General features: G+C 44.7%; 2 protein-coding genes across 4 annotated transcripts; both read right to left on the bottom strand.

Annotated features, from left to right (window-relative positions):
- Nucleotides 1-2336: 2336 nt before the first annotated feature.
- Nucleotides 2337-5441, bottom strand: bcas2 (BCAS2 pre-mRNA processing factor). The gene is made up of 7 exons (XM_062541450.1): nt 5320-5441; nt 4781-4873; nt 4559-4629; nt 4277-4438; nt 4038-4088; nt 3774-3854; nt 2337-2878 (listed from the first exon to the last, which is right to left on the bottom strand). Exons 1-7 carry the CDS (start codon nt 5410-5412, stop codon nt 2752-2754), a joined length of 678 nt encoding a protein of 225 aa, XP_062397434.1. The 5' UTR covers nt 5413-5441; the 3' UTR covers nt 2337-2751.
- Nucleotides 5442-5657: 216 nt separating this feature from the next.
- Nucleotides 5658-26741, bottom strand: dennd2c (DENN/MADD domain containing 2C). Of its 3 annotated transcripts, none has more exons than XM_062541452.1 (19): nt 26592-26741; nt 22011-23358; nt 20404-20528; nt 19935-20053; nt 17944-18084; nt 15447-15525; nt 15146-15190; nt 14428-14612; nt 13828-13937; nt 13547-13616; nt 12673-12750; nt 12036-12176; nt 10704-10852; nt 9811-9988; nt 9011-9052; nt 8425-8533; nt 7239-7484; nt 6585-6671; nt 5658-6483 (listed from the first exon to the last, which is right to left on the bottom strand). In XM_062541452.1, the coding sequence occupies exons 2-19, from the start codon at nt 23081-23083 to the stop codon at nt 6452-6454; spliced, it is 3009 nt and encodes a 1002-aa protein (XP_062397436.1). In that variant the 5' UTR covers nt 23084-23358; nt 26592-26741; the 3' UTR covers nt 5658-6451. The 3 variants fall into 3 exon arrangements, with proteins under 3 accessions (XP_062397436.1, XP_062397435.1, XP_062397437.1); XM_062541451.1 differs by having other exon boundaries at nt 26259-26741; XM_062541453.1 differs by lacking the exon at nt 26592-26741 and adding an exon at nt 25817-25839.
- Between the last annotated feature and the right edge of the window lie 304 nt (nt 26742-27045).

Consider the following 27045-nt stretch of genomic DNA (forward strand, 5'->3'; position numbering starts at 1 on the left):
ACCCCTCAGCCCCTCACTGCACTAAACAAACTCCGGTGACAATAATCCATCCCCTCTATTCTTTTGTGTTTATGTTGTCTACACTGTCCACTTTTGCTTGCACTGTGTTGAGGAGGGAGGGGAACTAGAGGGGAGGGGGGGTATGATGGGTGTCATATTATATGTTATAGGTTATATGTGATGTCTGATGTGTGATATGTATGAGACTGTGATGTGAACATCAAATGCTGCTGTCTTTTTATGCAATGTATTGACGTGTGAAGAAGAATATCCTTTAAAGGACAATAAAAACTCTCTTATTAGGCATCTGATCAAAGTGATTGGTAAGGCTGGACCAAGTTAGTGCCGTTGTGAGGCAAGTGTTGGAAACCAGTCACCAGACTTATCCATTCTGAGCTGGCAAAGTCAGCGTTTTGCTATGATGCCCTTATTCCTGGAATAATTTCCAATATATGAACATCAACTCTCTACTTTCCTATTGTCTTTTTTTTTTATAATTATATTTATTTGGGATTTTCTTTCGCACATCAGTACAGTTTTTTAAATCAACATAATTCATGTTCGTACATTACCAGTGCCACTTATTTATATTAGACACACCAACACTCATACACCAATACATACAGACAGTAATACAGTACATCCACACCTTTTACTAACACTTTTACACACACACACACACACACACACACACACACACACACACACACACACACACACACACACACTCACACACACACATACACACACATCCATCTTCATCCATATCTGTCCTATTCCATCTCCTCTACCCATTGCTTTATAAGGAATCATAAATGTCCTGCCATACTTTACAAAACTGTTTTTTTTGTTTCTGTCCTCATACATTGTCCTTTCTATGCTAAGGTAATATTTAAGCAGACCCTTCCATTCTTGCAGGGTTGGGGCCTGAGAATCTTTCCAGTGTTTTAAAATTAGCTTTTTAAAAACCAGGGAAGAGAGAATAACCTGCCACCCTACAGGATATTTCAAATGGTCAGTTTTGTGTAACTATTGTCAATTCATATCTATAATCACAAACCTTCATACAGTATGTCAATTTGTGCCAGTTTTAATGAAATTCTATTAATTGTATTATTGTCTTTTTAAATATTTTTCCCTCCTCTACAATTTGATGTATATGTATCTTTTTCTTTTATTTGTAGGCCTATATTTTTTTTTACTACAATTATTAATATACTATTTCTTTTGATGTTTATTTGTTATTATCTTGGCTTCACTGAAAATGAAGACTAGCCCTCAATGCAGTGCTCGAATTACCATTTTTGTCTTTAAGGGGGGGTCTCTATCTCATAGAAAAAAAGTTGCCACACGCCGCACATCAGTGGCGGACCGTGCATTAAGTGGTTAGGCCTTCAATGATTATTATTGGACAAAATAAATACTAGGAATGCGTTCCATTTCAGCGTTAAACGGTGCAATTTCTCAGCATTTCAATGTGACATGAACTTTTCCAGTGAATCAGAAGATGTTCACAAAGTTACATCAAACAGATGGCGTCTAAATTCGTGATGAACAGTGCCGGGTATTCTTTCCGAACATCACATGCTGTGTTCTTCAGCGTAGGACATGCTCCGGTCTACGTCCCATTGTAGCCTATAGCCTATTTTAATTTAACATCTGTAATGGTAAGAGACCACACAGGGATGGACATTGAGTGTTGTTTAGATTCAATTTAGATGTTAAGATTCAATTTAGGAAAACTTTTCCTAAATTCAATTTTGAAAAACTTGACAAAGGCTTCTAAGCCGTTGTTTAATAAAATTTGGGCATCAGAACAAGAGTATGCAGTTTCCTGTGTGCCTGCTCTCTCTTTATACAAGATTCAATTTAGGGACTGCAGATGGAAATTAGTGACTAAACCTGGTGTATTTACATGTTCTATAAGGCCATGTTGATTAATGTACCTGGTCCCTTTCTTAAATGAATAAAACAAACATAAATTACAATACCACATACTGTATGGCAAACACCTTCAGATATCAGAGACCCCCTCAGATTTTTAATTTTGCTTCCATGGGAGCCAGTCCTCACACTATGGGAGGGAGTCCCTCTGGCTCCCACGTAATTTGATCACTACCTCAATGAACTTCCGAGAATAAATAAAGGTTGAATAAATCCCTCTCCAGTGATATCACAATAAATCTTTCCATAAGGACATGTTAACGACAGGCAGTATAGAGTATACAGTAAAGCATTTTAAATGAGAAGATCCTCTATAACAATTAACCAGATTTTAAAATAAAATAGTGGGGCCTCAATGTGTCAAATTAAAGACAGGTCAGGGTCAAGTCAGATCAATTTAGTATTACACTTTTATTGCAAATATGTAAAAAATTAAACCATTACACATACTTAAAAGAAAAGAAAGTAAGCAAGGGAAAAATAATGTTTTTGTAAAAGACCAAAACCAGTCTGACATTTACAGTTAATCATTACATCCACAGATTAACTTCATATTTGTGTCATGAAATCTCTGGATAATCAGCACTGTCTTCAGTAGACAACAGAACTGTTTAGTAGACTGGGCACTAATTTTGCACAGGAATACCTTACAAAAGTTCTGAATGAAAAGCAAACCTTGGCCAAGTTCAGTGACCTTTACAAAAGGTACATCTTAGTCCTTCCTGTGCTTAAATAGGTGTGAGTTTGCTGATGGCCGTCCCAGTGAATATTTGAGTCTTTAGATCCTCCATATACTCCCCGCATGGTTTAGTAATCCTGCCGAATGTTCTCCTTGTTTTCATCTCCCTGCTGTTGTTTAAGCTGCCCCAACTCATTCTCCAGCTGCACGATGGCCCGCTCGATCTCATAGTTTTTGCTCACCAAAGACACCCAACTGTGTGATCAAGACAACACATTTAATCATTTGGCAGGGATTTTGTGAAAAACAATCAGTTGGTATCAAATAATAATGAAGTCTAACAGTCAATTCAAAGGGCAAAATGAGTGTACAATTCAACCCACTTGCCCTGGGATAGCCCAGACAAACCTGTTAGCAAATCTGAATTTGGTCTGTAGGTCAATATGGCAAGGAGGCCATTGACACCAGCAGAGCTCTGAAGTTCGCCAACAAACATGGCCTAAAGCTGCTATCTTTGCCCAAATAAGGAGATCCAGGTGTTAATTGACTGATCCCAAGCCCCATCTCCCATAGACCTCTGAAGTTCGCCTACAAAAAGGATCCAAAGCTGCCATCTTTGCCCATATAAGGAGATCCAGGAGTTAATTGAAGCTAACTGCCTATGGCAAGTTGCATGGTAAGTTAGCTCTGGGGTAGCAAAGATCAAAGTGTGCCGTCTTCACCTACCGAAGATCACAGTATCCACTAGACGGCAGTGGACAAAACTGTGTAGTGAAAAACATCTGCATTTCCAATGTCATCATCCCCGCGAGAGTTTAACAGGTGCGATAATTGAAAATCCCCATGTTATTTTCCCATAGAAAAAATCTCAAGATACCGGATCTCCTTATTTGGGCAAAGATGGTGGCTTTTTTGTAGGCGAACTTCAGAGGTCTATGGTCAGTCCCATACTTAGTGTTGCTACATTGGACAAGTTTGGTCAGGAAAGTGTGAGAATGCATGTTCAATGGCAGTGCCATTTAACCTAGTGCAACAGTGTATTCTGGATAATTTCTGGGCGTCAAGTAATATTGCATATAGGAGCAGAAGCCAGAAAAGCCTTCAGTATGCAATGGAAGGATACATTCACAATGTCATAACAAACACTCACTTTGACTCCAGTTCTCTGAGTTTAGCTCCTCCAGCAAGCTGGTCATTCTTCCTTTGCCAGTTGAGATCCTGTATCTGTTTTCTGGGGTGATTAGAAATACAAACGTATTGAGCTGTACTAAACATATCCACAAATTAAATAAAAGAAACCCCCGGCAATTTTTAAAAACAGGTGATGGGTAGATCTGTATATAAGGCGTATGTCAAAAAGTATGTTGGGCACTCTTGGACAGGGAAACAATTATATGAAAAATTACATTTTTACCTTAATTTCTGCAACTCCTTTTGAGCAGATTCAATCATAAAGGCCAGGTTGCTGTAAATGAGAAAAATAAGACAATGACAGATGTAACAGGCCTTCGCAGCTCAAGGAAGAATCCAGAGACAAACCAGGTTGCATTCTAAATTAATTAGATTACATCTAATGTTAATGGTGTAACAAACATATTAAGGAAATTATTATTTCAAGAGAAGGGAGGTATAGATCAATGGCAAGACACTTACTCATTATAAGCCTTCCAGCCATTTGTTCCATACTGTCCCATGAGATCAAGGTTCTCAATACGAACAGCCTGATGCTCTAGCTGGGCCATGGAATTATTGACACATTCCTGCCAAGCAGTAATGTCATTCTTCTGTCCAGATGAAGGGGCTGGAAGTTCATATCTGAACGTTTCCAAATGAAAGACATAAAAGAGAACACGTTGAAAACAATGTTGCATAGAATTAACCTGAATTAACCTGAATTAAATGCATATTTTCTGTTGACACTACGATGTGCGTTACCTTTTCATGCTTAGTAGTTCCATGGGCTGACGAGCTCCAAGTCTTTCAAACTCATTGCGCATGATCTCCGTCTGCAGAACAAAGCATTTCCATTACATTTAGCAGACACCTTTTCATCCCAAACGACTTACTAATTTAACAAAGTTCGAATTGATGTGATGGGTATAAGAAAGTCAGGTATTTGCATCATATTGTAGAGTTCATGCATTTAACAAAGCGTACTTCGAAAGCAGAAAAGTCAGGAGTTTGAAGATAACTCAAGTAGTTTTTGGTGGGTCGGTATCTTCTCGTCTCCTCTTCCACCAAGGCAGCAGCCTGCCATTAACAGAAAGATGCACGTTACTTAATCTGTAAACACTATCGCCCAATTAATTTAGGTCACTGTACTTAAAAAAAAGTCTCTGCTTGGTACTCGAGTCAAGCATAAACATGCTCTCTCTGCCACACAAATCAACCACAAACATACAAAGAAAGCTAACAGTTTGCTACGGAACGTAAGACAAATATCATTGACACGCTTTAGAAGATAAGTAAGTAAACGCTAATATTAACACTGACACGCAACAACAGACACAAACAGCAAACACCTTCAAATAGCAACAGCACGTATGTACTCAAATGCAGGTTAACAAACGTTAGCACAGATCAGGCTCAGAGGGATGCTAACTGACGCATGGAAATATTTGTTGATTCTTTCGGGACTTAATGGCTCATTTATCGAAGAAAATGGAAGTGGGACAAAACATGTGATCAACACTTACCGCCTCTCTGATACCTGCACCATCGTATCCCTGATCAAAATAAGGTAAAGCGTCTACAAAGACCTCTCCAGCCACCGCAAAAGTTCCTGCCATTTTTCAACACTAACCAAATCTTGCATCACGCATGCGCAATTGCTTCTTGACCTAAGGTATTTGTGGGTGAGCAAACATTGGATTGCCCCCTACTGTACCGGAGTAGAAATGTTACAGCAAGACCCACCACCGTCAACAACAGATAGAGCCCACAAGACACAGATGGATGTGCGTGCTTTTGCTGCGCATGTTTCCTTTTGCCAATAATAATTAAGTTAAACAATTAAACAAATAACCAGTTGTGTAGTGTTGCATTAGCTGATTTATTTGGAAAGATTTACAAGCAAATGGTAATGGCAACACCATACTTCTTAAAAACTGTACACATTTTGCATTGAAATGTTGTTAGACAAAACACTTGGGTTTAATGACATATCTTGATGACAAGTGACATGCACCCAACTACATAATTGGAAATCCAATTGAGGTCAGCCATTATAAATAAATACCTTGAAAGAAAACAGATAAAAAATAATAAAAAAAAACTTCTCAAATTGGTTTACTTTGAAACACGAACCATGTCCACCTATTTCCAGTCCTTTACAATATTATATATAAAAACATTCTTAAAAGTTACAAAATAGAAATTTATGTACAGAAATGAACAGAGCAGGTTAGTGAAAGAGGTATAAATAGTTCTTTAATTAAACCATGGTCTTACTGGGAGCTTCCACCCTTACAATTACATACAGCCACACACTGCTCAACACTGCTCACCTTTTAAAAATAAAATCCACTTCCAGTTTTATTCCAATTGCACAGAGACTCCTACATGGAGTTAATGTATTATCTCTCTCCCCCTCTCCTCCATGGGAACCTGGGAGCTGTTGAGCCCTGATCTGTTCCCACTCTTGTGCTTTTCTTTTCTTCCAGGACTCTAGAGTAGCCTTGTGCCCAGCTCAGTCATGCCAAAGTGTGCCACCATCCAAAGTCTGCAATCTTCCAGTCTCAGGCACTATTTTCTTCATTCAAAGGAACTCCTATGGAACTCTTGTCTGTTGTCATGGAAACAGCCATGACACCTCCTGCTGGTTGGTCCTCACTTCTTTTGGAGAAATTTCATTTTGCTGCCTGCATCGAGACGATCACACATAACAACGTCAACAACCAAATGCAATTCTCCGTCATCATTTTCGATGCTATGTATGTGTGAGATTTAAGATGCTTCTTACCGAGCCCCTTGAGGAATTTGTTGACTCCACTGGGTTCTGGTTCAGGCTGGGAGTCCAAGTATTCGGCTGCCCTAACTTCAAAGAGCCCTGTTAAAGAAGAAGAGAAACACCTGTGAATGTTTATCAGTACAACTTACACACTTGAGGTTGCATTAAAAAATGTCTGGAAACATGTCTTAAGACATAAATGCATTAGTACATGCAACTCTTCATTCACTGCTCGACGCTTCTCTTGACTTCTCTTGCACGTGACATGGTGATCAATGCATTATTCTTGCAACAAATATGCATTCTAAAAGAAATGGATTGTAATTGCAAGAGAAGATGGAATTTAGGCCTTCTGTGGAGACTGTTCCTTGAAATTCAAGGACAAGAAAGGCATCAAAAACCAATTCTTACACAACTATGTCTACAGGCTTTATCATCTGAGACTCACCATATATTAAATTTGTGCCCACATTTGGCAAGCATATGGATTAACATCTCAAATGCCACCAGCGCTGTAACTGTTATCGCTGTAATCCACCAAAGACTACACTTCATTTCAGAATGGCTTTCTGAAGACCTCGCTAATTAACATCCTGTATCCATAGATTAGTGCATCCCTCCTCTCAGAAAACCACAGCGATGAAAAACTAATGATGAGCCTCTCACCTTTGACTCCTCCTTTGCGCAGCTCTCGGTCCTGGATGAAGCCGGCAAACATCTGTGTGTCCATGAAGAGCTGCAGGAACTGCCTGACTCCGCGGGATGGGTGTGACTTTCGGAAGCTGTCCCTCTGCAGCTCTCTGGCGCCCCCTGGCCCTCCCTCGCCCATGTGCAGGGGGTAGTGGCCGACCAGCTCCACGAAGAAGCGCACAAACGCCTCCGAGATGAGGGCGCTCAGATCACACTCCTCCCCTTTACACACAAACACACACAAATACAAACAGACACACACGAAAACACACACACACGAAAACACACACACACACACGAAAACACACACACACACACGAAAACACACACACACACACACACACACACACACACACACACACACACACAGAGCGTGTGGGAGAGAATGAGTTGCGAAAGCTATGACATGACATTTACTTTTGTTTCTGACAATAACTGGCTTTCTGCCTACATAGTTGTTTTCTTTCATACGGTGGCAAACTCTTGCAGGAGCATGCTGTTTAGGGTGTGTGGCAGGACAACACCTGTGCTGGCTGACACAAGGTGACACCATGTATTATCTGGTGACAGATGAATGACCAAGCATCTGGGGTCTTTATGAGATCTTTTGTATCCAAAACCTTCAGAACTGCCTCTCAAGAAGAGTCGAAACTCGATCGCTATGTTCAATAATGAATAGGCACCTTGGGTACATGAACGCTTTAAAGTTCATACAATAAGACAGGATCTTGCTTTTCAGAGAAGCTTTACATGGCATGTGACAGTGGGTGTGTGTGTGTCTGCATGAGTGTGCGTATAGTATGTGTATGAATGTGTGCCTGTGTGAGTGTGTAAATGTGTCTGTGTGAAAGCGTAAGTGAGTAAGTGAGTGAGTGAGTTAAGGCCACATGTCGTCATACGCTGTGGCAAGACTCGCAATGTCGACAGGCAAATCATTTTCTTGTCTCTGGGGGTGTGCGGTGAAACCTGTTTTGATAATAAAAAACCCACAAGCCAGGACAAGAAAAAGAGAAAGATAACCCTGAAGACAGTGAGCCACCCCTAAGTCACCCACTCTGCTCTCCTTACAGACCCGCCCTTTGTGTCAACTATCAAGACATGGCTTTCATAAACATGAGTATGTCCACGCAGTCGCCAGAAGGGGGCGCACTGCTGCACTCACCGCTGCTCCGGTCTGTGTCGTCCTGAGTTAGGATCTGTTCTCTGTTCTCCAGGATTTCATGGAGAGCCGCCTGGAGCTTGCTGGGTAAGATGCAGTCCTCATCGCCCAGCTGTGACAGGCAACGGATTTGGGTAAACGACAGCCATTATTAATCTCAACGTGATGGCAGAGGTTGAGATCCCTACAGTACTTAAAACGCTTACAATGCAAATACATTCAGTAGAAGAAGGTATGCTTAAAGCTGACTGTGTATAACTGTGCAGCTTGTGGTTTAAGCGGTCTGGTTAAAACAACCACTGATGAATTAGAATGAAGGAATGAGCGTGGCCTTGGCCCAACCACTCTGATACATTAGCGTAATTTCCCACAGATATAGTGTTCCAGCTTTCAGTTCTGCCTCATTGCTGCCCCGACAGGTAAACCCTGACATCTTTACAAGTCCAAGAGAAAGCTTCTCTACCTCAGCGTTATGCAAACCTGGCTGCAAATAAACAGATCTAACAGGTCTCAACGTGGTGGCAACACCCAAGCTACATCATGCACACCCAGAATTACAGTCACACCAAAGTCTGATCGGCTCACATACCTGGCGAACGAACTTGTCAGCGCATAAATCCACAATGAGCACCTAGAAGGCAGGCAGAAACGGGAATATGTGAGATGTCTGATTCATTTCACGGGTGGATAACTTCAGACGTCTGGCCCAGGTAATTAGCGCGCCTTCCATTGGAATGTCGCTCTATGCAAGAGTCAAACCAGCATCAAGTTTCGGGTCCAGAATTCAGTTTTCGTCATGGTTTTAGTTTACTGAGCCTAGTCATTATATTACTTTAAAACCTTTCACCATTTGTCTTTGTCACTACATGAGCAAACTCAGACAATGGCATTACAACCTGATGAAGGCCCAAGCCATTTGGACTGTCTCTTTATTGCCAAACATCTCATTCAGTTTTTGAGAGGTCTCTACAGTACTTCTTTCAACTGATGTAAACATCAAGTAACATTATGCTTATATTTCAGCAAGGGGCTTTCTCAGTTAATTAAATAGTAATAATAAAAAAAACACAATGGCCACCAGATGGCACCTTAATAGATGGGTGCGGCACTCTGAATTAAAAACATGACAAAACACTTCCAAATACGACCCCAGGGTAATGCTGAATTCTGACCTCAGCTTGCATGAGTCAACCCAACTCAAGTTCTTGTGGCCCTGCAAGGTTGGAGGGGGGGTGTCTCTAAAAAACTGTTTTGGAACCGAGTCCTACTGACACCATGACAACTGCTAATCCAATTGCATTGATTTGGCATGGGCTACATTCATTTGGTTGCTGTAGCATTTCCCACAACCAGGAGTGCAGTAGAAGAGAGATGAGGTTGAAGTCTGACCTCCTCAATGGGCAGCTCCAGCACCTGGGGCAGGGACGGGGAGAGCGCCCCCATGAGGAAGGGCGTGGGAGAGCAGCTGATGTCCAGCATGCTGGCGGGCAGTACGGGCACAAAGGTGTGCTGCCAGGTGAACGGGTAGAGCAGCGCCAACGCCGAGTGGGCACAGCGAGACAGCGTGCTGCCAGGGTGATGACAAGAGGTAGGCAGACAGAGAGAGCAAGAAAGAAAGAAAGAAAGAAAAAAAGAGAACAGAGAGAAAGAACATTTTAATGATATTTACAGAATTCTACTTCTTTTGAAAATGGAGTGATGTATGGAATTCCATGGCAGATTCCTGATTAGGGCATCCTCTTCCCTCAAAGCATTTTTGGAAATCCTCTGCCTGTGTGTTTCAATGACATGCAGCATGACTCCAATTTATGAGCAGAACCTCAAAATGCCACATCTGTAGAGATGGGGGCTACTCTCAAACATCTGTCTTAATTACAGCCACACTGCATATGACAGTAAACACAGTACCAAGCACAAAGACCACCCTGTTCCTTTCTGCTGTCCAGCCACACATCCTAATCTCACTACACGCACAAGCCTGAAAGAAATTGTTCAGCTTCCATATTCTAAACAATAATTAACATTCTTACTTTGACAGTGAGCCACTTGGATAGATTTAAATGTCTAATTGGCAACACGGTGAAAACAGACTAATAGGGTATAGTACAAAACTAAAGCTACGAGTCAACAACACAAAGCGAATCTGGGAATACCAAAAATCTCAAAACAGGAGCAAAAAAAATATATCTCCACCTTACTGATCACTGTTCCAGATCACTCTCTGCAATTTCTTAATGGAATAATCACCAGCTGTAGTGTGTGTGTGTGTGCCGTTTTCCTACCCGAGTTTGTCGGCGATGAAGATGACACGTCTCTCCAGCAACAGCGAGGCAAACACCTGGAGCAGGTGGCTCACGCTCAGACACTCCAGCAGGCTGTCGAAGTCCACATGCTCCAGCCGGGAGTCCACCGGGCGACACAGGGTCAGCACCTACAGCACAGCACAAGTCACAGGGTCAGCACCTACAGCACAGCACAAGTCACAGGGTCAGCACCTACAGCACAGCACAAGTCACAGGGTCAGCACCTACAGCACAGCACAAGTTACAGGGTCAGCACCTACAGCACAGCACAAGTCACAGGGTCAGCACCTACAGCACAGCACAAGTCACAGGGTCAGCACCTACAGCACAGCACAAGTTACAGGGTCAGCACCTACAGCACAGCACAAGTTACAGGGTCAGCACCTACAGCACAGCACAAGTTACAGGGTCAGCACCTACAGCACAGCACAAGTTACAGGGTCAGCTCACCCACCGTGATATAGCACTTCTGAATGCAAATAGCATTCAGAAGTTATTTACCGTATGGTACTTAAATTGTGGTATGTGGTATATTAAATTATTATAAAATAATTATTGAATTATTATGGTGCTTAAATTGTGGTATGTGGTTTATTTATGGTACTTTTAAATTGTGCACATAACCAGTGACTGACAGTATTCAAGTTGTTAGGGAAGTTGGTGAGTGACATTAAAAGCGGGAACATTGCATTGTTCTGAATGGTACAATAGCAGTAGCCTGGCCATGCCCACTAGATCTCCTTTCAGGGAAATGCTAGTCTTGAACACAATAGTTCACTAGCGTTTCTTCAGATCGGCAGACTACCTGCCCATTCAGCAATGAGAGAGGAGATGATGCTATAGATTCGAAACTGAAAGAGGCTATGGTAAACGATAGGAGCAACGCCTGCAAACATAAAAAATGTGCAGTCGGAAGAATATGCACATTTATTTAGAGCAAAGGTAGGCTCACATACATTGTTAGGCGAAGTAGGAAGTGACATCAGGAATCCCCAATCAATGTGATTGAAAAATCCAACCGACCAAAGTTAATGCTACAGTATGTTCATGACCGCTACCATGCTAGTGTTGTAAATGACGCCCAGTCGCTAGTGACCAAACTCTATTCACTTGTGAATGAGTTTGGCTAACCAGGCTACAATACCAAATACAATACCCCTACCGATATATTGACAATGTTTTTCTTATTTTCCTTTGTCTTTCTTTTAAATGTAAGGCTCTTCCAACTAGTTGGCAGCGTCTACAAACAGACTCGTTGCTCATGCTGATGATAGGAGAAGAGAAGAGAAGACAAGACAAGAGCGGTGGCACCTCGTTCCCTGAGCCGGGCAGGAAGCTCTTGACCGTGATGGTGCGGCCCGGGGCAGGAAAGGGAGCCTCCATGACGCTGCGCATGAAAGGGTTGACCAGGGCGGGAGAGATCTCCCTCCTCCTCTCCACCTCTACCAGGATCTGTGGGGATGAGAAGAGGGGAGACCCACAGTCTCTGGTCAGCAGCAGGACACTTCGGGTGGCTGTTTTATATATTCACACCCAGCACATACGGTTATCCTGGGTTTCCTGTACTTCAAAGTAAAACTGTCCTTTGGCTTTGGTTCTGTAAGCAACATGCTGGAAACGTAAGATGAAATCCAAAGATAGTATCCACTTGTGTCTAAAGTGACAGCCCTAATTCTAAGCAAATTGATGCATCAAACAGCTATGAGGAACAACAACAAAAGCAATGTATAATTGAGCTGGTGACATGCAGGGGCAAACTTAGGAAAGCACTGCTTCCTAGTTCCTCAGGATTTGTCTGCATAGTGACACTGCGATTACTAGACCACTTCGGCAGGCCAGTGGTGATTTATGGGTAGCTAATTTGCACACAGGGGATTGGCTCTTGATGGCCAATGGAGTTTCCGTTTGGCACGCAGAGCTCTGCACATGGCCAAGTCAAGTCTCTTACCTTGGCAAAGAGGTTGAAGCAGCCAAGTCTGCTGACCATACAGTGGACCTCCGGCAGCCTCTTCCCCTTCCCGATGGGCTGAGGACACAAACACGAGATGAGACTAGCACTCTTACCAATGTGGCTTTTACTCCGCTTGTTTTAAAAAAATTAATGGCAAGCCAGATGGTATGGTGATCATATTGAATTATCCACAGCCAATGACATTCTCTCGCACATACACAGGAAACATGTGGAGGAGGGGAGAAGATTCAGCAACCAATTGGGTACAGAAAATTAGCGAGAGGCTTTCAGAATGGGCGGGCATGGTGAAGGCTCCATGACTCGCCACAGTAGTAGCATAGGTATAGACTTGCGTCAAAACACTGTAAAGACAAGAACATCGCCAGATAACTTATTTCACAATGTTATGACTACAAGTCAATGGAAATACATGTGGATAGAGATTTGACATGGGATAAAGTGTCCACAGGATTTCTTTAGCAGTAAACTGTCTTTAAAATGAAGAGCTTATACGGTCTGCTGCATATTGCATGCCAGTGAAGAGAAAGTGAAAAGGATGAACAGGAGGAGGAGGAGGAGGTGGTGTCTGACTCTCCATGACTAATGGGGGATTTCAGTGTGAAAATCCTGATGCAGACGTAATGTAGACTTCATCTGTCATAACTTACTCACTCCGGTCATCAAGATACTCATGAGTGTGCCATCACAAAACACACGCAGGCAGGCAGGCAGGCACGCAGGCACGTCACACACACACAGACAGTCACTTACCCACTCTGACATTACATTACACTTATGCAAACACACAGTGAGTTTGCACAAGTTTAAACGCATACAGTGTTTGCACACCAAATAAAGTGCAGAGACTTACGAGGATCTTGCGACAGTACCCGAACCAGCGACTACCATCTTCCCCCGTGAGCACAAAAGAGAAGGTGTCACTGCAAAAAAGGGAAATATAATCTTTCAAAAAGCGAACCACCATTCTGCAAGGCAGATGTTCATAGGGAACTGGTCATGACCAAAAGTGAGGAGCTAGCACCATGTAAACAATTTCACTGAATAACATGACGTATTAATGTTGGCCCATACTCAGAGGAAAGGCTAGCAGTCTTCTGGTCACTTAAACCCAGGAGGGTCACTGACCCTCACCTGCTCATGTCGGCTGATGGTTTCCAGTCCTGTGAGTCCGGAAAGCAGAACAGGGGGATAACCTTCAAGCGGTCCTCTGCTTCCCGGGACAATCGGGATGACTTTTCAAACTGCACACAATATATTGAATTAGTCATGTAGTGGACTTCTCCATCACGGTCTAAACTATAAAAGCACTCAGTAGACAGCAGGTCTCCACTAAGGCCTAATATCCCTGTCTTTGTTGGTTGACAGGCTAGTGAGTTAGTTGGTTTGTAAGCAAGGTTACTGCTAGATTGCAATAGCCAGGGTGCCATCTCTAGAGGTTTATGCGTAATCATGCTGACAAATGAACCACCCAAGCAATAAAAAGATAAAGGTGAAAACATAACCTCCTTGGCAGAGGTAATAATTCAAACTTCTGGGTGGTAACAAAAATGTACACAATCATAACAACGCATCACAGGATATGAAAACTACCTTATAATATATATGTATGTATATAAATACAACACTCTACAACGCTACAGAAGAGCAGAACAGATATCACACTGTATCACAAAGTAAGCCATGCAACAGGCCACGATACAAAACACAAAAGCAACTTATTGACCACTCTACCTTGGTAGGGAACTGCTGAGTGATCACTGGGGTGTACGTGTTTCCAGGGGAACCTTTTCTCAGTGACACAACCACAAATAGCTGAAAGAGCTGCTGTTGCTGTAGCTGAATGAGGTCCTTCTCCAAGGTGCGATAGCCAGGCCTTCGCCTCAGCGTGGACTGGACATAAACCAGTCTTGAGCCATCTGACAGACAAGGCCAATTTACATCATTGTAAAATTAAACAAATCCATTGGCATTATGGTGTAAAATATCCTCCAACATGAAACAGTAACTGGGATTAATGTGTGTGCGTATTTGTGTTAAGAAAATCACAACAACCTTCATTACAGTATTTCACGTATGTACAGTATGGAGGTATGTTAAGAAAGGCCATCTGCACATTTAACGTATAACATCTGAAGCCAAAAGTTTATCTTCTTGAGGGCATCTTGAAATGAGCTTGACATTTCACATAATCTCTAATAAATTCTGCAGCTTCATTTTTTCATTATCTGATTCTATAACAGCTAACCATACATGAAAAGAATACCTGAACAAAGCAAGACATTTATTTCATATCTGTGGCTTTCTGTACGATATACCAAGTCTACTTGGTACCATACATTTCACGGTGATTCATGAAGCAAGCAAGGGCAAATGCCAGTCAAAGCAATGATTAACCACCCACAAGAGGCCTTAGCAAAAGGCACTTATGACTGAAGTCAGGGTGACTGACCTTTACTGCCGTCATCTGGGTCACTCTCCGTTCCACTAGCCTCATCTAGTCAGACAGAGAACATTTTACATTCACTCACTCGGCTATTATCCAAAACAATAGCACCTATTTGTGTTGTACAGCCTTAACGTTAAAACCATCCATTTATACGATTTAATTTGAAATAGCAGCTTGAAGCAAGGCTAACCCAAAGTTTCAAATATACACAGGCGAGATGTTAAATTCCTAGTGCTTAAGAAATGTAATGGGTTGAGATGCGGGTCGGTTTTTAATGGCGTCGGGATGAGGGCTGGTGTCGTACCTCTGGCTGTTCCTCCTTGGCTCTTCACTCTCTTCCAGCCTCTCTTGGTCTGGAAGATCTCATGGACTTTCAGCACGTACTAAAAACAAAGAAAATGGCAGCACATCAAGAACAACTCTTCCATGAAAGCACTGAGAAGACTATATGAACAACACAACAGCAAATCTGCCAACCCAGTTGTATGACTCTAGAGGGATGAAAACATGTACGTCAACTAGGCTAGGCCGGTGAGGGAGGGGGAAATGAGACAGCACAACTCTGCCTGTCATAGCCACAGGGCTCAGGCATCCCCTCCTCTGGAGGCCCTCGGTGCGGCTCGGCGCGGTGTGGTGCGGCGCGCCTCAGACAAGACAAACCCCCACTTCCCAGCGGAAACCGGCCGCTGCTCTGCCCCTCGCCTGATAACACCTCTCCTTCACACTCATGTCCTCCTCGCATGACTCCCCACAGGCTACAGTACATCTGCCACTGTGTTATTAGGATGCTTGAGTAGGGATACTAAAGTCATGCTGAATTTAAAATGCGGAAAAAAAGACATAATGACAGTTATGGAGGATGTCATCTCAGTGTTCAACACCTTTCCTACAATCAACATGGATTTTAAAATGTGTAGCCACACTGACCAGTAAACACAACAATCAAACAAGCAGTACAATAGATGTAGTCAGCATCATTAGTTAATGTTTATTTTCTATAAAACAATAAACACAGTTAATGTGTTATCTAGCCTAATACCGCTGATACAAAAATAAAAATAACAAAATAAAGATGGCTACCAAAGGGATGATGCTGTTGTATTGTCAACTGTGGAAAAATGATCAAGCTTAATCACCATGGAAAACAAGGGTATAACCACATCGCGTTGAGTGACTAGCTGATTAGTCAACCAAAACAATTACCATCTTCCCACTCAAAATCTCAAACCCTTGTGATACAAAAAGCTCCATTTTGAAAAGAAAACAAGATTGTAGGCAACACAAGTTTAAAATGAAATAATACATCAGTTAATACAAGCAACATAAGTCAAACACTTACATAAACCATGAACATAAACCTGTTCAATTCAAAAAGCTAATCCATGACAACCTTAGATGTTTCTAAGGCAGATAAAGCATTCTGAAAACAGAAATCACTAATTATCTCAGTCTGTCCCTTGTCAATACCATCAATATAGCCAACACATCTGTTTCTAAAGCATCCCCATGACCCCAACACTAACGTCCCACCCCACACAAACACAACCTTTCATTACGGCAGGGCGACATATCCTAACGCAACACTTATGAACAGGACTACACACGGCACTTATGGACATGACTCCACACGACACGACACGAGACGGAGAGGGTCCCGTCTGAAGTTCCGTTTCTGTCCCACTCACCTCCAGCGGCTTCCTCTTGCCCAGAGAGATGTGGCCCAGCTCAATCGTTCTGCTGTGTGCAAGCACCTGCCTCCCACCTCGGTAGCGCACACACACACTAGTGCCCATGTCAGCCTGGCGGTGGAGAATGCCCACGGGGGTACCCAGGGGCCCCCCGGTCCACTGGCCAGGGGTTGTGACCAGACTCATGGCTCAGTCGGGCAAGTAGGCACAGGCAGAGACACACGCAGCAGCACAATTACTGAGAGGTCAGTGCTGGTCTGTTATGCTATATGACAGCGCTGTGGTGTGCGCCTAGGCTAGTGTGGTGATAAAGACTCGTCAGCCAGCCCTGACCCAGAACTCAGTCCACGCTTGCGCAAACTTATCCCAAACAACGTCTCCTCTACCCAACCCACCCACTCACTCACTCAGGCTGAGGGGAATGATTGGCTGGTGCTGTCTTTCTCTCTCTCTCTCCCTCGCTCCCTCCTTTCTTCTCCCCTCATCTCTTCCTCTTTTCGAGCCCTCAGCAATGAGTACGTCTCTTTCCTTCTATTTCGGTCCCTCTTGCGTAGACATCCTTCTGACACACTTACAGTAAGAGACAAACTCACTACTTACCATGCACACCCACACTAAATGAACCAATGTGAATGCAGATAGCACCCACACCTACTCATGACCCAGCACCCATCACCCATCACATGGTTGGCAGAATCAAACACATGAAATGCGACCATAAACACTTCCAAGAAGAACATACATATATGACTTCAAAGGAATATTCTTTTCACCTGAAATTACTCATCATCATGCTCTCAGAAATCTAAGAACAACACTCAACGGTTCTCTCAGGAGAGTAATCAAAAAGAGGCCCGACAGGTTCATTTTTCTGTAAACATGTACTGAACTCTTTTCATGTACATTGAGATCCGTCCGTCAGCATGTCTACAGTAATTTCCCGCATATAAGCCGCATTGTGTATAAGCCGCAGGACAGTGTTTTATGTAAGTTGAAAGAAACAAAACCATATTAACACCATATTAACTGCCTCCCTGTATTAACCTCATAGCGGAAGAAATTTAGCTAAATCAATGTATAAGCCGCGGCTAATAGTCGGGAAGTTACGGGTACCTGCGGCAGCCTGCAGAGCCGACTCCCCGCGCTGCGCTTGGGTCCAGCAGGTCGAGGGGTCGCTGTGGCGGGGGGCCCTCTGGACAGCCCCTTCTCAGTCTTCTCCGCAAACGCTCGCAGCGTCAGAGGCTTGGGGGGGAGCTGCACATGCAGAGAAACACAGACATGTGGATGAACTCAAGTGAGTTAGTATTTCTCTCTCTCACACACACAGTACAGCAAACATACACACGAGAAACCAAGCACACAGATATTCACAAACACGAGCACATGTTCAAACATGAGCATACACTGGCAGACACAGTCAGCCATAAAACCACACACAGAATTAGGGCTGAAGCGATTACTCGAGTAACCCGAATAATTTGATTACAAAAAAATGGTCGGGGCAAATTCTCTGCCTAGAGGCTTTTTTTGTCATGGCTGTAGCCCTAGGTCATGACTCATGAGTCGATATGTTGTTAAGTTGTGGAAACTTTAAGTAGTAAACAAATTCATGTAAAATTCCAAGTAAGCAATACACCAAAAAACTCATCACACACTCAGCTCGTCTCCCTCTCTCTCCCTCTCTTTCACGCGCACACATGCACACACACACAAGATTAGGCTACCTCACCAACTAGGCCTATCCCAGGCATAATCATTTAGCCCCCCCAAAAAATTAACTTACCAAATATGTGCAGTTCTTATGCAGGAGATGCAGTATTTTGGACAGGAAAAATTGGCATTGTACTGCATAGTAACCTATTGTACTTTACAGCAGATATGCCGTATTTTGGACGTGAAAATACTACTGCTCTGTACTGCAGTATAACGGCAATTTACTTTGAATTATTATTTTATTTTCATCTCTGGTAGTAATGGCAAATGCTGCAGATGCACATATCTACATAAAACAGATATACCGGTATTAATTTTATTTACTAGGGCTGAGTCTAGTTTACAGCATAACATTTGTTGTGCATATTGATATATTGCACTTAATAATGCAAAATTATTTTTTTATCCAATTACTCGCTAGAATACTTGATTCCAAAACGAATCGATAGCTGCAGCCCTACACAGCATGCATGTGTACACACACACACGCACGCGCATACACGCGCACACACACACACACACACACACACACACACACACACACACACACACACACACACACACACACACACACACACACACACACACACACACACACACACACACACACACACACACACACACACACACACACACACACACACACACACACACACACACACACACACACACACACAGTAGAGCAGAGAGCCAGATACCTCCCACCACAAAAAGAGGAAACAGTGGTCAACCATGCCTACCTCACATCTACACTGCATCAACAAAAACAATGGCTTCCAAATCTCTGACTTCCAAACAGAGAACATCTACTCGATCAAAAACAAGTTTTATACTCAACACTACTAGCCACCCAACATTATTGGTCGAGCATAATAATCAACATAAGCTATCAATCAATGGTCTTTGGCCAGAAAAACATTGAAGACCTGAACTAGACTAGCCTATGTGGTGGAGCCTGTTAGGGTGACATCAACATTAACTATTTGCTTAACATATAGTTATTCGTTTTTTTCTCACAGACTCTTGCATGCAAAGAAACATGTGAGTGCAGTTCCAAAACCACTCTGTGTTTCAGCATCATGAAGTTACACCCCTCCCTGGTGACTCATGACTCAATCCGCAACAGCTTTTTCACCCCTACGTGCTTCGATCAGCCAGAATAGTGCGTGTCTGTCTGCCAAACACACCATTCTTTGCCCTTTTCTCATTGCTTTCCACAAGTTCCCTCGAATTCACTGTCGTCTACAGACAATGAATAGCCTCCGGCTGTAAGCGGATTCGCATAGCAGAGACCCGGACGCAAAGTTGTTAAGAAGCCAAATATAACACTCGATGTTTATAGACAGCGCTGTCTGTTTGGTTGCGTGAATAGGACTGGAAGAGGGACCCACCTTTGGAGTTTGTGGGAGCCTCTGTCTCTGGGCCATGGTCCAGGGCCGAGGGCGGCCGATGGGAAGGCACATGGGGGACAACTTGACGTCCTCGTAAGGATTCTCCCTGGACGCTTCCGCTGCGGAGCCCACGACAGGACACACAATGGGGATGGAGGGAAAGCTATTAGGCCATTGTCATGAGCTTTTATAGAGGGGCTAAAATTAGATCTGTAGAGCAGGCTAACTTTGCGCAGTGTTTACCCAAAACACACACAATACACAGAAAATCACAGCAGCCCTCCTCCCCACCCTCTCCATACACACACACACACACACACACACACACACACACATGGCACAATCATGCAGAGTAGCCCAAGGAAAATTCTAAGGTAAACAAACACACACACACACACAGCCACACGTAAACACATACTGTACACATTTTGGTGTTAAGGAGCAGCTGGGTGGCATTTGAACGACTCACAGATGATGTCCTCGTAGATGCTGTCCTCAGACAGGGCGTGGTACAGGCCGGAGCGGCGGGAGCCGTTCCCCACCAGGCCCTGCTGGGCTGCCAGTCGCGCCACATCCTCAAACTCAAACGACTTCCTGCGCAGAGAGAGACGGGGGGCTCATATCTGATGCTCCAAGAGGGCTCGCATGCACTGGGGATTGTGTTTGCTTGTGCCGGTATTGTTTAAGCGTGCACTGTTCCACCGCACGTAGACTTTGTGAGCGAGCCAGGGAAAGAACGCGGAGATAACCGAAGACGGGAAAGTTAGTCTGTGATAAAAATATATATATATATAATACGAAATATCCATCTTTGATCTCTATGTTGGCAGCACAGTGGGAGTTGTGAGCGTGAATGCTAATAAGGAACAAGTTCCCAAATCTACCACATTCCGGAAATACAAACAAAGATAGGGTGTGTATAGTGTGTGAGAGTGAGAGTGTGTGAATGTGTGTGTGTGTGTGTGTGTGTGTGTTTGTGTGTGTGTGTGTAAACACACTCTGTTGTTCTGTTTGTGTAAAAGTGGCCAAATGTGACCCGAAGACCTTTGGCTGTGAGATAAGTAGGCCACGTCCAGACAATGGGCCGCGCCGCTGCCAAAGACGGCCTGACATCAGAGCTGGATCCCGGCCAGCAGCACGGCGCTTCCCCGCACTTAGTCATCCCCTCCTCAACACCTCTCTCTCTCTCTCCCTCTCTCTCTCTCTCCCTCTCTCCCTCTCTCCCTCTCTCCCTCTCTCTCTACATGCTGTCAACGAAGAACCCCACACACCGTGTGGACTGGACTCTGCCCGCAATGTGTCAGGGGTAGGCTCCGCACACAGATAATAGAGCCTTGGGGAAACGAGGACAACGCTATGCAGCAGCCAGGGTTATACAACAGAGCTGTTGCTGAGATAGAGGATCTGTTGATGTGTGGACTCTGCTCAGCTGCGGCGTGTACGGTATGAGCCACGCAGGCGTGACTGGTTAAGTTCACCGACCATGTGCTCGCCAGTAAGGAGTCAAAACCAAACAACGCGCGGGTCGTTCCATGTCAACTCGACCCGGGGGTTCCCACCTCAAATCATCCTTAATTTACACAATTTACAGAGAGTGGAAATTTACACAAATTGCTTGAGCTGGAATGGAATAGCCCATGTGGTGTTGAGAGGCTAAGGAGAAGCCGTGTGTCACGCACGGAACACTGGGCAGAGAGAGAGAGAGGGAGACGGTAAGCTGCTTGACTGTGTACAGCTCTAATTGTGTTAAAATAGATTTCATTATTCCAGACTTCTTGGCACCAAACATGAATAGTTCCACTCTCTGTGAGAGCTTGTCCGTCTGAAAGAGACGTCCTGCTCGGAGTGCGTATTTGCTTTGAAATCCAGATAATTTACACAGTCATTTTGAAGTCAAACTTTGGTACCATCATTAAAACAAAACCAGGGTAAGAGAAGTGGAATCAACATCCTACCATGTGAGAGTGGCAATAACAGAAAAAGACATAGAACGACAGAATGAAAGACCGACTCAAATATCGAATGAGTAGGCCTGAGTGATTGATTGATTGATTGATTGATTGATTGAGTTCTCACCTGTTTTTCCTGTGTCTTGAAAAGCCATTGCCTTGGCTAACAGGACATGGAGGAGGTGGGCAGGAGGGGGGCCCTGAGGGTTTGGTTCTGGTTCTAGTTCTTGTGGGAGACATGGCCTGGTTCTCCCACGGGCCCCAGCTCCCCGGAGCGCTGCCGGTACCCCTGTACTGGAACGTGCGCTGCGGTTTGGGTGGAGCCGGGCTGTCGTCGGCAAACGGGAAGTTCCTCGAGAGGCCAGCCGTGCCAGCGGCCGGGCCATCTCTCGGTCTGTCCCACAGCGAGTCGCTGGCCTCCAGTTGCTTCCAGAAGCCCCTCGAGGTGTAGAAGTTTCCGGGAGGCAGGCTGTCCTCGGGGGTGTCCGCCAGCGGAGGTAGAGGTGAGAGGTCGCGGTCTGGGGTGGCCGTTCCCGGTTTCCTCCCCCCGTTGGTTGATGAGGCTTCTGCGACCGGGCGCCAGACTGGGGAAGCCTTGAGTGCAAAGGCTGGTGCTGGAGTAAGTGCAGGAGTGCAGCTGATGGTTTTGCTCAGACACGCATGGCTGCGGTCAGGGCTGCGGCGGTCAGGGCTGCTGCGATCAGGGCTGCGGCGGTCAGGGCTGCGGCGGTCAGGGCTGCGGCTGTGCTGGGTCTCACTCTTGCGCCCGACTGCAGAACCACGGACAGGCGTGGCGTCTTCCCTGAAGTCTAAGCCCAGGCTCTTGGCTTTGGCCAGGCTGGCTTTGCCACGGGGTGGCTCGCCGACCTGGTGGTTGTTGGTGGTAAAACCATTTCCCAGAGAGTCACCGGACAGCTCCCGCCTCAACACTGCTCCTCCTGCTCCTCCTCCTCCTCCTCCTCCTCGCCCCCGACCTTTCACCCCGACCGATGGGCTCTCCTCTGCCTGGCTGAGCCCCTCCCACTGCGAGATCTTCTGCCGGATGTTGAGGGGCGTTCCCCGCGGGAGAGGTCGCCCCGATGCCGGGGTTTGCCAGGGCGAGCCAGCAGTGGCAGCCCCCTTACCAGCAGTGGTGCCCCTGCTCTCTCCTCCCACCCCTCTCCTACCTCCGTGTCCATGCTCCATCCCCAGGGTCAGCATGGCGAGGGACCCACAGAAGCACGTTGTGCCTCAAAGCGCAACCATCCCTGGGGGAAACATCCTGACCACTTCCCTCCGTCTGTGGAAGTCCTGGATCAGTGTGGAAGGGGGCTGGAAGTCCGTCCTCTTGTGAGGTCTGTCCAGAGTGAAGACACCCAACAGGTTGTGCGATGATTGCGGGGAGGTTTCGAAAAGAGCCTCTTTCCGCTTTTAGGTGGTTTCGACTTCCCCCTTCCACGAGTAACGCTATCTTCTTCTTCTTTCACCGGTGAATCCTGTTAAGGTTAGAGACAAACAGAAATCATGGGGTTTTCCCAAGTCTTACTCACTGTAAGGGCCAAACACAATCATCACATCAAGTTACTCACAGACATACAGCTGCTCTGAGCCTCTGACAAAAACAACAATTATAAAATGTAATGAGGTTCAAAACGACCCACTCAACAGGCAGCGAACGATACAGGGGTTGCAACCCTGACGGACAGACATAAAGGGAGGAAACGCGGGAGGATGGTCCCTCTCAAGGTCAACGGACAAAAATAACCCGGAGGAAGAGAGGAACGCGGAGCAAGAACAAAGTGCCAGCCCTTTGTTACGAGGGTGTCCAGTCTCACCCGAAGAACATCTCTCCGGCAGGATTTATCCTTCTCTGGAGTACATCTGGCCCGTCACAAATGCCACGACGCATTAAACTGCCTCGGCCGTAACGTAATCTCATTTCCCTCCACTCAAAGGGCTCTTTCACACAAACACGAAAGGAACGGGAATCTAGAGTTCTTCCCCCCCCCCCCTTTTTGCATTCAATTTGGATCCCATTTAGGAGAGGAGGGAATCGTTTTAACACGTAAACCCTGTGCAGCACTCACCCAGATGAAAGTACACAATGCAAATACATGCAGGAATTTAAATACCCTTGATGGTTGAATAGGCACCCTATATCATGCATTGCCAAGAGGGCATGGCCTCAATGTAGGATTAACCACTCTACATAAAAATGGGTGAAACATGAACTGGTGATCAGAGTTAGGGGACCAGATCAGCTATGGTCTCTTGCACTCTCACTGCTCTGGGTAAGGAGCACAAGGTTAATTCATTCATCTCCCAAGACCTCAAATTAATATTTCATACATAAAATAATGTGCCCAAACATTTTTACACTTTTCCATTGTTCTTGGGGTTATTTGTAAAATGCAGAGGTCCTAGGCTGTATAACTCTGATAAGGCGTTTACTCTGATACAGCTAAGAAGTCGGCCAACCACTGCTGAGGCGGACATCCCGGTTTCAGAAAGTAAAAGTCCTGCCAAGTAGCAGCCAGGTAGATCAGATAATTAGTGATATCACCTGTGTTAAGTGCACAGGCAGAAAGAATACATGGCAAGACTTTTACCCACTGGAACCGGGAAGTCCGCCTCTGCTGTTATGTCTTAGAAAGCCACAGAATGCTAGACAAACAGACAAAAAATGGGGTCTTCGGGCCAGTAGTTCCCATGCCAGCTGGTTGCTGTTGCAAGCGTCTGGAAGTTATAGGCTACAGTGGGCTGCGGACCCGGGCCAAAGTATGTTGGACACGTTGCGCACCGTTACGATGAGAGAGAGCTGAAACCGTTTATAAGAGAGACGTCGTGAAATTCCTCACTACTGTGCTTCCACTGGCAGTGATGGTAATAATTCTGTGTGTCGCATTCCAAAACAGCCCATTTGAGGAGTGGCCGGGGGGGGGGGGGGGGGGGGGTTAGTGTTTGAGGGTGACAGAGGATGCAAAAGGGGGTAGGGGCTAATGAATGAATCTGATCCAAAACACTCGGTCAGTCAGACTAGCGAATGATGCCTTTGTTCGGTCTGACCTACATCTCAGACGTATGATGGAATCCCTCTCCATCTGAGCCAGGACTCATCCCGTACGGACCCACACTCCAAATGACCCACTTGTTTTATCGGTGAGCCAGGACAGACAAGTGAGAATGCATTTCTGTACACATGCAATGTCTATATGACACTTTGCATTCGACTAAGCAAACGCTCTGCGTGTTTCGATTTCACTGAACATTTGCGAGCCTGTGTGAACTTACACAGTGTCTGTATCTAGGTGAATGCCTGTCTGTGTCTGTGTCTGAGCGCCTGTGTGTATGTGCGTGTGCGTGTGTGTGTGTGTGTGTGTGTGTGTGTGTGTGCCTGCGTGCGTGCGTGCGTGCGTGCGTGTGTGTGTGTGTGTGTTGCAGGAAAGCCAGGGCCGTGTTTCCTGATTCTCAGGAAGACCAGATCAGCAGAATGACCATAATGATGGTTAGGGGCATTTGAAGAGTAAAAATGCCACATTCCAATCCTTAACTGCTGGAATCTCATAAAGCCTAAATGCGTTCACATGGTCATTTTGAAACAAAAGAAATACAGCGTAGGCCCATATCCAACCATTAACCAGTACATCAGGTTGATTACACGGAGTCCTCCTCCTGTCAAACTAACCTGGGCTGTACACATTCACTTCTAAACACTGGTCTCCCATCTGTTTCCCCTGCAGCTGCCAATCTGAGCATACTCCTTCCCAGGCCCCCCCATCCTCAGGTGACTCACGGTAACATGGCCTTGTCACCTCAGAGTAGGCTAATTATCCCACCTCATGCAAGATCATAAACTTTTCCCCCAAGAATTTTGGCAGCATAAACCAGACAGTAGGGATTACAGAAACCCCTAAATGACACCCCACGATCACATAAATAAAACCCTAATAGCACCTTTTAAATTACATGAGACACTCGCTCCGGTGACTGCATGACAGAACATGCCCATGGGTGGGGTGGTGAAACTGGTGAAAGAGTGGGGATAACGTTAAGAGACTTTCTGGGAAAGTGGCGATGTCATTGTTTTTTTTTTTTTTTTTTTTAATCATGTCATAATAATATACTAATAAAAGAAAAGGACAGACACACTAGACCTGATGTAATCATAGACGACATACCTATGGATGTAATCGTGACCCTCTAGGTCTAGGAAACCAATGTTCTGGCATTAGACACTAACATCGATACATGAAGAAGCTTGTAGATTACATAAAAATGTATAGCAGTGATGAAAGAAGACCAACCAGCACAAACTAGAGTGATATCAAAGTACTCCATAGTAAAAACATCATAAAGTCAAGCTTCCCCACATACCCTAAAATGTACATTAACATACCTCATTCATCCAGTCATCCAGCAACTTGTTTCTGTCTACGGCACATCAGTATCGTTTGACTATCCTTACTAAAGTGTTGATATTAGATATCGCGCAACTGGTAGAATATATTTCCAAAAAACGGGTCGTTAATACCTAGAAAATTTCACGGACAAAAACACGCCAGTGTCTCTCCACCGCTTACTTTGTTCTCAAATGGATAACAGTTTAGACAAACTGTTCCGCAAAAAAATCTGTGTGGTAACTGGCCAAAAAGCTAGCCGCCTAGCCAACTAGATGTTAGCTAGCTAACTTGCACACACGATAATGTAACTTTGTTAGATAAATCCATACTTGTTTCAGAACGACCCTTTGAGTCTCGGCAGATTAAATTCAATCGACTTCGAAGTTATTTACACTTGAGTAAAGTTCCTTTTCCAGCCGTCGGCATTCCGGTGCAGCCTTGATGGTTGAAGTTTTTGTCCAGTGAAGAGGGTTTTTGTCTCCGCATTGATCCAGCGACCGAAGACGTCATCATCTCCTGCTGTCAATTTCCCACCCTGGCGATGTCTGGAGGAGCGGTTTTTGCGACAACGTGCAATAAAATTGTGAGACGAAATCTGATTAAGTTGGTCAAAGAAGCCTGTATCACGGAATGTTTCACTTTTGTAGCTACTAAGATGTTATACCAATTATCTTTCACACCGATTGCATTTCATGTTGAAGAAGTAGTCTATTTGCCTAATGTGCGTTAAATTTTGGATTTGGATTTTTGGATCAGCAAAGCAAGTTAGATCACTGTGACTGA

The sequence above is a fragment of the Sardina pilchardus genome, chromosome 7, assembly GCF_963854185.1.
Source record: "Sardina pilchardus chromosome 7, fSarPil1.1, whole genome shotgun sequence".
Classification (NCBI taxonomy): Eukaryota; Metazoa; Chordata; class Actinopteri; order Clupeiformes; family Clupeidae; genus Sardina; species Sardina pilchardus.